The sequence below is a fragment of the Mustela nigripes genome, chromosome 5 (assembly GCF_022355385.1).
Source record: "Mustela nigripes isolate SB6536 chromosome 5, MUSNIG.SB6536, whole genome shotgun sequence".
Classification (NCBI taxonomy): Eukaryota; Metazoa; Chordata; class Mammalia; order Carnivora; family Mustelidae; genus Mustela; species Mustela nigripes.
In genome coordinates this window covers 78817684-78830004 of record NC_081561.1, presented here as the reverse complement: position 1 = coordinate 78830004, position 12321 = coordinate 78817684, and the positions used below count along the sequence as shown (strand labels likewise).

The window sequence follows — 12321 nt, the reverse complement described above, 5'->3', positions numbered from 1 at the left end:
CATTGATTTTATATCCTGACACTTTACTGAATTCCTGTACAAGTTCTAGCAGTTTTGGAGTGGAGCCTTTTGGGTTTTCCACATGTAATATCATATCATCTTCAAAAAGTGATAGTTTGACTTCTTCTTTGCTGATTTGGATGCCTTTAATTTCTTTTGGTTGTCTGATTGCTGAGGCTGATTGCTAGGACTTCTTGTACTATGTTGAATAGCAGTGGTGATAAAGGACATCCCTGCCATGTTCCTGAACTTAGTGGAAAAGCTTTCAGTTTTTCTCCATTGAGAATGGTATTGCAGTGGATTTTTCATAGATGGCTTTGATGATATTGAGGTATGTGCCCTCTATCCCTACACTTTGAAGAGTTTTGATCAGGAAGGGATGCTGTACTTTGTCAAATGCTTTTTCAGCATCTATGGAGAGTATCATATGGTTCTTGTTCTTTTTTTTATTAATGTGTTGTATCACAATGATTGATTTGCAGAAGCTGAACCAACCTTGCAGCCCTGGAATAAATCCCACTTGGTCGTGGTGAATAATCCTTTTAATGTATTGTTGAATCCTATTGGCTAGTATTTTGGTGAGAATTTTCGCATCTGTGTTCATCAAGGATATTGGTCTATAGCTCTCTTTTTTGATGGGATCCTTGTCTGGTTTTGGGATCAAGGTGATGCTGGCCTCATAAAATGAGTTTGGAAGTTTTCCTTCCATTTATATTTTTTGGAACAGTTTCAGGAGAATAGATATCAATTATTCTTTAAAAGTTTGGTAGAATTCCCCTGGGAAGCCGTCTGGCCCTGGGCTTTTGTTTGTTTGGAGATTTTTGATGACTGTTTCAATATCCTTACTGGTTACAGGTCTGTTCAGGTTTTCTGTTTCTTCCTGGTTCAGTTGTGGTAGTTTATATGTTTCCAGGAATGCATCCAATTCTTCCAGATTGTCAAATTTGTTGCCATAGAGTTGTTCATAATATGTTCTTATAATTGTTTGTATTTCTTTGGTGTTAGTTGTGATCTCTCCTCTTTCATTCATGATTTTCTTTATTTGGGTTCTTTCTCTTTGCTTTTTGATAAGTCTGGCCAGGGGTTTATCAATCTTATTAATTCTTTCAAAGAACCAGCTCCTAGTTTCGTTGATTTGTTCTATTGTTTTTTTGGTTTCTATTTCATTGATTTCTGCTCTGATCTTTATGATTTCTCTCCTCCTGCTGGGTTTAGGCTTTCTTTGTTGTTCTTTCTCTAGCTCCTTTAGGTGTAGGGTTAGGTTGTATATTTGAGACCTTTCTTGTTTCTTGAGAAAGGCTTGTACCGCTATATATTTTCCTCTCAGGGCTGCCTTTGCTGTGTCCCACAGATTTTGAACAGTTGTGTTTTCATTATCATTTGTTTCCATGAATTTTTTCAATTCTTCTTTAATTTCTTGGTTGACCCATTCATTCTTTAAAAGGATGCTGTTTAGTCTCCATGTATTTGGGTTCTTTCCAAATTTCTTCTTGTGATTGAGTTCTAGCTTCAGAGCATTGTGGTCTGAAAATATGCAGGGAATGATCCCAATCTTTTGATACCAGTTGAGACCTGATTTGTGACCCAGGATGATCTGTTCTGGAGAATGTTCCATGTACATTAGAGAAGAATGTGTATTCTGTTGCTTTGGGATGAAATGTTCTGAATATATCTGTGATGTCCATCTGGTCTAGTGTGTCATTTAAAGCCTTTATTTCCTTTTTGATCTTTTGCTTGGATGATCTGTCCATTTCAGTGAGGGGAGTGTTAAAGTCCCCTATTATTATTGTATTATTGTTGATGTGTTTCTTTGATTTTGTTATTAATTGGTTTATATATTCGGCTGCTCCCACGTTAGGGGCATAAATATTTAAAATTGTTAGATTTTCTTGTTAGACAGATCCTTTGAGTATGATATAGTGTCCTTCCTAATCTCTTCTTATAGTCTTTGGCTTAAAGTCTAATTGATCTGATATAAGGATTGCCACCCCAGCCTTCTTCTGATGTCCATTAGCATGGTAAATTGTTTTCCACCCCCTCATTTAAAATCTGGAGGTGTCTTTGGGTCTAAAATGAGTTTCTTGTAGGCAGCATATTCATGGGTTTTATTTTTTCCATTCTGATACCCTGTGTGTTTTGATTGGGGCATTTAGCCCGTTAATATTCAGGGTAACTATTGAGAGATATGAGTTTAGTTCCATTGTATTGCCGGTAAGGTGTATACTGTATATTGTCTGTTCCTTTCTGATCTACTGCTTTTAGGGTCTCTTTTTACTTGGAGGACCCCTTTCTATATTTCCTGTAGAGCTGGTTTGGTGTTTGCAAATTCTTTCAGTTTTTGTTTGTCCTGGAAGCTTTTTATCTCTCCTTCTATTTTCAATGATAGCCTTGCTGGATATAGTATTCTTGGCTGCCTGTTTTTCTCGTTTAGTGCTCTGAATATATCATGCCAGTTCTTTCTGGCCTGCCAGGTCTCTGTGGATAAGTCAGCTGCCAATCTAATATTTTTACCATTGTATGTTACAGACTTCTTTTTCTGGGCTTCTTTCAGGATTTTCTCTTTGTCACTAAGACTTGTAAATTTTACTGTTAGTTGACGCGTTGTGGACCAATTCTTATTGATTTTGAGGGGGGTTCTCTGCACCTTCTCAATTTTGATGCTTGTTCCCTTTGCCATATTAGGGAAATTCTCTTCAATAATTCTCTTCAATATGCCTTCTGCTCCCCTCTCTCTTCTTCTTCTGGAATCCCAATTATTCTAATGTTGTTTCGTCTTATGGTGTCACTCATCTCTCAAATTCTCCCCTCATGGTCCAGTAGCTGTTTGTCCCTCTTTTGCTCAGCTTCTTTATTCTCTGTCATTTGGTCTTCTATATCGCTAATTCTTTCTTCTGCCTCATTTATCCTAGCAGTAAGAGCCTCCACTTTTTATTGCACCTCATTAATAGCTTTTTTTAATTTCAACTTGGTTAGATTTTAGTTCTTTTATTTCTCCAGAAAGGGCTTTTATATCTCCCAAGAGCGTTTCTCTAATATCTTCCATGCCTTTTTTGAGCCTGGCTAGAACCTTGAGAATCGTCATTCTGAACTCTAGATGTGACATATTACCAATGTCTGTATTGATTAGGTCCCTAGCCTACGGTACTGCCTCTTGTTCTTCTTTTTTGTGGTGAGTTTTTCTGCCTTGTCATTTTGTCCAGATAAGAATATATGAAGGAGCCAGTAAAATACTAAAATGGTGGCAAAGTCCTTAGGAAAATGCAATTTAGCCAAATCAGGAGAGACCCCAAATCATGGGGAGGACAAAGGGGATAAAAAGAAGTTCAGAAAAAAAATTAAAAAAAAAAAAGCAAATTTTAAAAAATATAAAAAAGAAAAAATATGTATTTATTAGATTGGTGACTAGAACAGGGTCACCCATTTAATTTGGGGAGTATTTTGGTCTCTTAGAAGAAACTACCTCCCAAAATTGTAATGAATGAAATATATATATATGAGGGTAAACACAATGAAGGGATGGAATATGCCTATAAAGATGAAAAAAAATTTTTTTTAATTTCTAAAAAAAAAGGAGTTGTTAAAGTAAGTTGGTTGGGAGAATAAAGAAAAAGAAAGTGGAGAAATTTTGCTCAGGCTGGAGACTAGAATAAGTCTGGAGCTAGATTTAGGGCAGATTTTGATCTATTAGAAGTTGTACCTCAAATTTTTTAGAAGAAAAAACCCTATGTGTATACAAAAAATAAAGTTAGATACAATAAAGGATAAAATATGACTATAATAATGAAGGTTCAAAAAAGATTATTATTTTTTTAATGAAAGGTATTGTTAAGATAATCTAGCTAAAAAATGTTAAAAGAGGAAAGGGTAAAAGTTAAAAAAAATTTAGAAGAAGAAAAAAAATTAAATTAAAAAAATTTAAATTAACTGCCAGACTAAGGAATCATGGGGAGAAAGCCATGAACTCCATGCTTTGCTTTCTCCTCCTCTGGGATTCTGCTGTTCTCCTTGGTACGTGAACTTGGTCTTGGCTGGATTTATTGTTGATCTTCTGGGGGAGGGGCCTGTTGTAGTGATTCTCAAGGTTCCTTGTCCCAGGCAGAATGGCACCGCCCTTACCAGGGGCCTGGCTAAGTTATCTGCTCGGGTTTGCTTCCAGTTGTTTTTCTTCCCTGAACGCTTTCTGTAGCATCCAGAGGACAGGAATGAAAATGGCAGCCTCCCAATCGCTGGCCCAGAGGAGCCGAGAGCTTGGGGTCCCACTCTTCAGTGTGCTCTCAGAGACAAGCACTCAATCACTCCCATGTACCTGGTCTCTGGCTGCGCTCCAAGCTCACCCAGCCTGTGACCATTTCAAGGTAACCCCGAGTTGAGAGCTCACTCCTCAGCTCTGTCTCTGCAGCTGCTTTCCTGATCTAATACCTGCAAGCTCTGTGACACTCAGACACCCCCAATCCTTCTGTGATCCCGTGGGACCTGGGGCCATGTTGACCCCACATGGGCTTCACCCCAATTTAGCCTCTGGAGTGATGTCCCTCAATGGAGCAGACTTTTAAAAGTCCTGATTTTGTGCTCCATTGCTCCGCCGCTTGCAGGGAGCTGGCCCCTCCCCCCGCGATCTATCTTCCGTTGCTTTAGATTCACTTCTCTGCTGGTCCTACCTTTCAGAAAGTGGTCGATTTTCTGTTTCTAGAATTGTTGCTGTTTTTCTCTTCAGTCTCCTGTTGGATTTGTAGATGTTTGCAATGGATTGATAAGCTATCTAGTTGATCTCCGGCTACCTAATGTCATCTCAGCCTGCTACTTCTCCGCCATCTTGACTCCTCCCCCAAGCATGGATATTTGATTGAAATAATTTCAAAATAAGTTTCCAGGATTGGCTATAAGTACTGAGGCTATAAGTAGAGACTGAGGTAGAAGGTAAAGGAAAATTACTTGGGTTTTGACCACTGCCTTCACGGATCCAGGCAGAAATTGTTTTACCCGTAATGGGATTTTTTCTGTGAGGGCTGTGTGGAGAACATTTCAAGTCACATTAATGGGAAATAAAACTGGGGAAAGCACAAAAAAACTCCATATAGCAGAGGATAAACCACAATGAGTTAATTAAGAATTTTGTAGTAGGTGTAACTTCTGTTTCAGATCCTGATATGTTTCGCCTCAGATTAAAACTCTGTTGCTTCCTGCAGTGGGGCATCTTTGGGAGTTTCTCTCTCTTCCTGGCTAGTGATCCCTAAGAATTACCTGTCAGGATCTGCCTTGAAGGTTATCTCACATCCTGATTTATTTGGTTATATTTCCAAGCAAAATATCTAAAACACGTAACACTATAGAGTAATCAAAATATTTTTAAAAGAAAAAGCCCAAAGCATTTTTCCTACTTTTTAAACCTGCATGTTTGTTTACTGTTTAATAATAGAAACTTATGATTTAGAGTCTTTTTAAAAATATCTTCTTTAAATAGTTCTTAATCTGGGGTTTAGCCCCCAAATGGCTTCTACTTTGATCCTCCATCATATCGGTAGATGCCAAGCACTAATTCCTTTAGAATTATGGATTAAATGCAGTGAAGCTTCTGGTAATATAACAAGCCCAGACTCTAAGCAACAGATTTTCATTGAAACCAAGTATTTTAAAAGCCATTTTGAGAAACTAAAGTGCTGCCTTAATATACTGAGTAAAATGATAAAATTAGCTTTTTAAAAAATTAATCTTTCTAGTAGTTTTGAATACAAACAACAGCAAAGCATAAGTTTTTGATTATCTATTCATAATAGCCATTGCTCAAAAATTAAGGCATTCCCAAGGGACTGCATTCAATTCACCAAGACCCTGGCGTCATAATGACTAACTCACTACCTGTTGTCCCTTATTTAACACTGTAAATTGTAGATGCTCCACAGACCATGATCTTGACGATCCCAACCAAAGTATTTTTCAAAACCTGACCTTACCCTCAGATTGAGAAATGGCATTTCTTACTAGAGAAATTCCAGTCCTGTGTAATCCCTTTTTCATTTTTCTGGTGGGAGACATAATGATTAAATTAAAGGATTCTAATACCTTCTGCATCCTGGGCAAGCTCCTTAATGAATTCTCCTAAGGAGTCTGCTCGCTTGTTGGTCCTCTCAGCATCCTGTCCAGTTTGCTCGCCATCTGCTGTCACTTTGGTAGCCTAATGATCCAAATTCAGGAAAAGCATAATTAATTGAGATGATGAAGCTATAGCGAGATAAGCTCCCACTAGCTACATTTTCTTTCAAATATAACTCTGAGCCAAAGGCAATCGATGAATTATTGATCAGATATACTGGAAATGACACCCCGTGCTCAAGTATACAATTAAACTTTATTACTTCTTCCATTAAATGGAAATCAGAGAGCTGTACTGGGTCTTTTTTAGAACCCTTGCTCTATGCAATGACACAGAAGAAGCGATAAAACACAATTATTTTTGAAGTATCTTTGAGGTAGAGTTGCCAAAAGTCTTTAATGGATTTTTTAGCCTCCACATGTTGCAGTTTTGTCTATATTTTATTTACTGAAAAAGTGTGGAGCATAGCAATGATCTCTGGAGGAGGCCCAGGCAGTCTGTCTCAATAAGCTTGATCCTATAGATGAAGTCTAGATCAATACGTTAATTAAAGAAACAAAGAGGAGAAATGCTTAGCTACTAAGTAGTAAATGCTTATTTTATAACACTCTAAAGATGCCAGGAAAACATTAAAGAAGAATAAAGGCTAACTCTTCCCATACATCATCACCAGAAAAGATGGCTGTTAATCACAGTACCACACATCATGGTCAACAAAGTGAAACAACTTCACAAATAGCTTCACCTCCTGAAGAATGTACCCACGCATTTGCACCTTCCTTCACATTGAAGATGCCACATAACACAAAGGAATCCATTTAACGTGTTTATAGTTAAGATATGCTATATTTAGTTAAATAAAAGGGGCATGTATAACATTCAGTTTCTTAAAAGATACAAGGTTTAGAGCACCTTGAAGTAGGTATACAGTTTCTCTCTCGATGCATGTGCATATGCTAATAGGACTTCTTTTTTTTTTTTTTTTTTACTAAAAAGATAGAGATAATCTAACTATAGATAATGGATCAAAGAATTACAAACTGCCTTAAAATAATTTGAGAAAGGTCCAAATTGGCAGAGTATTAATTCTCTATAATCCCGTACAGAGTGTTTGCCTTCTAGACATGCCCAGAGATTCTAAATTTTTTCTTACACATAAGTGGATTTTAGATAGAAATTAAAATAGAACTAAATGTCTGGCCAACACAGAACATCGTAAGAGATGCTATAGAAATTATACTGCCTTTTGTGATTTCCCAGGGGGCAGTAAGAGGTTTAGTTCCTGACCACTTTCAAGATTTTACATGAAAGGTAGACTATAAAGGCCAACCATCATCAACTAGTTTCTCAACCTGTGAGTGTTACCATCACAAATAAAAAGATGAAAGGGTAAGATCCATGGGAAGTTTTAAAAATCTCTCTTAACAGTCTGCAGTAAATATCCGAAATTATTTGGAGGGTGCTAACCAATTGGTCAAGTAACTTTTTATATATACATTCCACATGCATATACATTTTCAAATGTTATTTGAAAATTACTAAAGTCAGCTGCTTAAGATATTGGACTTCTAAGCTATTATAGATGTTTATCTAGACTGAATTGACTGTACTCTACAAGACCACTCCTATTTTCACATAGCACAGACTATACTAAGGGATTTGATCTACATTATGGTCACTTTTATTATCTTAAATTATTAATGTATTACCAGTACTGTATTGCCACACATGGTGTGCATTATAATTTAACTTAAAATGTATTCCTTGCTTTATCAATATCTTATACTACTAAAAGATCATAACTCACATATTCACATGAGAAAGGCTACAAATTCTGATGCATAGCCAAAAGCATTTAATTTTTTAAAATAAATGTATATTGAGGCACTGCCTCTTTTAAATTCTGGATGATCATGAACTGGTCATGCCTTTAATTCTTCTTCCTTAATGAATTTATACAACAATATATAAGAGTCATCATTAATAAATTTGGTACTGATTATAGGAACACTGCAATAGTAAGATGTCAAGAATTCTAAATGATCCATGGTAAGAAACAAGTTAGAAAAGTTATCACTAAGACACTATGCAATCAACCACCCCGGCTTCTGTTTAGCATGTAAAAATATGCTAAACTCTTCCTTTCTTAGGCTGGGATCCTGCTGTCTTTACCTGGAATCAACTTCCCCTCTGTCCTTTCAATGGCTGGTTCCTTGTCTTCTGTCATCTTTCAGCTTCAGTGTCCCTTCTAGCTGTGGTCATTTCTAGGGCCTAGCCAGGATTCCAGACTTTCCAAAGAACATTTTCGTCATAGTGCCATGCATTTTAGAATTACTTAGGACTCCCTTATTTATTGGTTACCTCCCTCACTAAAGGGTAGTCTGTAGGAGAGCAGGAACTTCATCTGTTTTGCTCATCACTTTATATCCAGCTCCTAGTGTCCTAGTGTGATGCCTGAGAGAAAATATTCAATGAATGTTCAATAAGTGATTAAGCAATTACCTAATGAATCTTGCTAATCTTATTACCATTCTCTCTCTTTTTTCAAGATTTTATTTATTTATCTGCCAGAGAAAGAGAGTGAGAGAGTATAAACAGGGAGAGCAGCGGGTAGAGGAGAAGCTGGCTCCCCGGTGAGCAAGGAGCCTGATGTGGGACAGAATCCCAGGATCCTGGGATCCTAACCTGAGCTGAAAGGAGACACTTAACCAACTGAGCCAACAAGGTGTCCCTTATTACCATTCCTATTGCCTGCCTTTCTATGAATATTCCCTGTTTATAATGTTGTTCCTTAACTCCTCTCCAATTAACCAAAATTAATCCAGCCTTCAAGAGTCAGTTCCAACTCAACCTTCTCAGTGAAGCCATCCTTGATTATTTTGGCTTATGCTTTATTATATTTTTTCCCTTTTCTTTCTTTCCTATTAAAATTTTTCTCTTAATATGCCATGAGATATCGTGATTATATATCTTTCAAAGAACTTTCCTAGCTGCATCTTCCAATTCTTCCAAAGACTTCACCAATCTTTCCAATGCAATAAAAGATTCTGTATTATACTTCTGCCTTCCTTCTCTTTTTGAAAGTAGTATCATCCTGATGACATCAATGGTCATACATTCTTATCTAATGAGGAAAAACATTTACAAACATCAGAAACCCAAGGGAAGGAGAGTGAATGCCGCATTTCTCTGTTGGCCCCAAAGTGCTAAATCTCACAAAGGGATACTTCCAAAGCAAACACGCAATGATTTTAAAACTTTCACTGCATCACAACAATGAAGCAAACAGTAATTAAACACCTACCAATTTTTTCCCTCAAAACAAAATAAAAAACAAAACAAAAATGTAAACAGGAAGATATCCCTATTTTTGCAGTTCCTCCAATCATGTTAGAAGGGTCTCAAATTCAATGATCAAATAGCAGTATTTTCATTTTAAGATGTTCCCCTTCCCTGCCCCCTAGGCATTTAACTTGAAAGAATAGGCTTTCTTACATATTAATTTTATACATATTTGAAGCAGCAGGAACTATCAATAATTTGGCATTTCTGTTTATAGTAGCTCCAATAGTTCTTTTTAACTTCACAAAGCTATTATCCAGCGTTGCTCCAAAATAGAGATTCGAGATTCTAGGTACCAATTTTTTTTTTTTAAAGATTTATTTGAGAGAGAGAGAGAGAGAGAGAGAACATGAGCAGGGAAGAGAACCTCAAGCAGACTCCTTGCCCATTGGAGAGCCAGATGCAGAGCTTGATCTCACGACCCACAAGATCATGATCTCAGCTGAGACCTAGAGTCTGACACTTAGTGAGCAACCCAGGCACCCAACATAACATTCTGAAATCAATGTTTAGTCAAAGAAATGGGAAGCAGGGCATTACACTGAATTTTTGGATTCGATACACTAAAAAAAAAAAAAAAAAAATGTGAAACCTAGGAAAAGTTTCCAAACATTTTATAGAAGAAATAGAGACCTGCAAAATCTGACTTTGATTTGTATGAATTTTACACACTGCATAGATCTGTGGCATCTGCTAACTGCAGCAGATGTGTACGTATTTACCCCTGCCTTGTACCCCCACCCTCACCCATCTCCTACCTTATACCAGCTATCATGCACAGGAGCCCAAGTCATCAGAGACAACCAGTAAATGCAGTGTGGTGACCTGCTGTGAAACATCAGAGAAAAAAAAGTCCCTTTCCAGCTTCATCAACGTTTTGGTGTAGAAGAAAATTGACAGCCAAGTTCTCATTCTTCTCAGAAGCAAACTATGTTCATAGCACAAGTCCTTCAGGAAATCCGAGTGCCTTTAATCTTTCTGTGGCTTCTTAGTCTGGAGGTGCTCATTGAGTGTAGCTCACAGACTCAATTCCACCTACTGCAACTCGACCACTGTCGCCTCCCATCTGGGCTCCCCCAGCTCCTTGACCCACCTACTTCTTAACCTGGTCCAGAATCAAATGTTCCTGGGTTTGACTAATCTGTTGCAGGAGTTGAGAATGTTCTTGGCCTCTTGCCACAATGCTAGAGGCAGGGAAGGATTCTTTTGAGTCATTTGTCTCATCTGTTGAAACTGAGGCTGATCCATACGAATTCAAATGGTCTTCTCCAGAACTTGTTGTAGGGTCGCTGCAGCTGCAGCCACTGAAGACTGGGGAGCCAGCCCTCGTGCTAGCTGCTGAGGAGGGAATCAACCACAGTCTGACTTTCTCTATCTCCAGGATTCCCATAGAAAGAGGCTCCACTACTCTGTCAGGGTAGTTAGAACAGACACTCAGAGCAGCAATCATTTGCTGGCCTTCATGACCCATGGATATGATCTTGGTTACCATGTTCTTACAAGACTGCCCTGTGACACACACACACCTGTTGCGTCTTCAAACAGTTTGGCCAAGAAGACTCTCCTGATGTACCCTCTGTTGATGGTGGGCTTATAGCCACTGGTGCTTCTGCCGGTTTTTCTGTAGGGTTTTCTTGTTTCACTGTCCCGAGAGGTGCAGGTGTGGGAGAAGGAGTTGAAGCAGGGGCATGGGTGGGACCCCAAGCAACAGCTCACACCAGGGAGGAGCTAACAGTGGTGCCATGGCAGGATGTGATGGCTGGGCTGTAGCTGGTACTGTGCTGCGACAGCTTTAGGTGTTGGCACCATAAGCACCTCCAGGATTCTTCATCAATTTGATATACTTTTAGACCAGTATCATCATGGAGGACTTTGCCAGAATAAATTAATTTTTGGCCTGCTATAGGAAAGACATCTATAGGAAAGACATCTTTCTCCCTTTTCAGACTCAACCTTCTCTTTGGTGACTCCATTGTCTCGCTGGGGTCAATGTCAATCCTGTTGCTGGACGGTCTGAAGGGTAACCTGCTTGGTGCAACCAGGCAGCTCCGCACTGGGTCTGCTAGCCACTGGGTAGGACCCTTTCTTAGATTTTTAAAAACAACGATCATTACCACCATTCATGATGATGTTGAGTAATTACTTTATTTGGTGTTTTTCCATGTCTACCTATCTCTGTCCTTGGGGCTGAGGCTAGGTCTTATTTATTTATTTATTCATTCATTCCTCAGAGTGCCAGGCAAAGTAGATATTGAGTGATTCGCTGGTATATTGAATTATCTACAAATCCCTTTGAAGTTCCAACATCTGTTGGAGGAAACAAACAAACAAACAAATCTCTATGCCTTCCCAATACCATGCAAACTGGCCTTCTGCCAGGTGCTAGGTTTGCCAGTTGAATGCGGATAGCTGGGCAGTTTCTGGGTGCTTTTCAGAGCCTAATGGGAAGCTTGTTTAGGAGGACAGCCAGGCACCAGACCCTCAGTCCCAACTACACTTCTTTCTTGTCACTGGCCTCATGGTCATTAAAGACTAACCTGCAGTTACACACCAAAGAGCATGTGGGTGCAGGCAGGGTTGGGGTTGGGATGAGGCAGAACTCTTTAGGGCCAGCACAGTGCTTACTGGGGGAGAAGGTAGCCTTCCCCTGCAGAGATAAGAAGAGCCGCCCCTCTCGGCGGTGCTCCAGAAGCGGAGGAAATGTGAGGTTCCTGGTAAAAAAAAAAGGCATTGACTCATGGTATTAGCTCTCTAAAAGGTGAGCGATAATGTCAGGCTCAACCACACCCTGGATTGATATGTGTGTTCAGAAGGGCTTGTAATATTCTCTTGTGTCTCATTTACTCTTCCTGCCTTTAAAGATACACAGAGGGCATAATCCCTATTAT

The 12321-nt window shown here is 38.8% G+C and overlaps 1 protein-coding gene and 1 pseudogene across 1 annotated transcript in view; both read right to left on the bottom strand.

Moving 5' to 3' along the window:
- The window catches only part of LAMA2 (laminin subunit alpha 2), a 638355-nt gene that overhangs the window by 130963 nt on the left and 495071 nt on the right, over positions 1-12321 (bottom strand). The window contains exon 35 of the mRNA XM_059400698.1: positions 6061-6172. Coding sequence (XP_059256681.1) covers positions 6061-6172 — 112 coding nt within the window. The remainder of the gene's footprint in view (positions 1-6060; positions 6173-12321) is intronic.
- Positions 10272-11544, bottom strand: LOC132018498 (UV excision repair protein RAD23 homolog B-like; annotated as a pseudogene).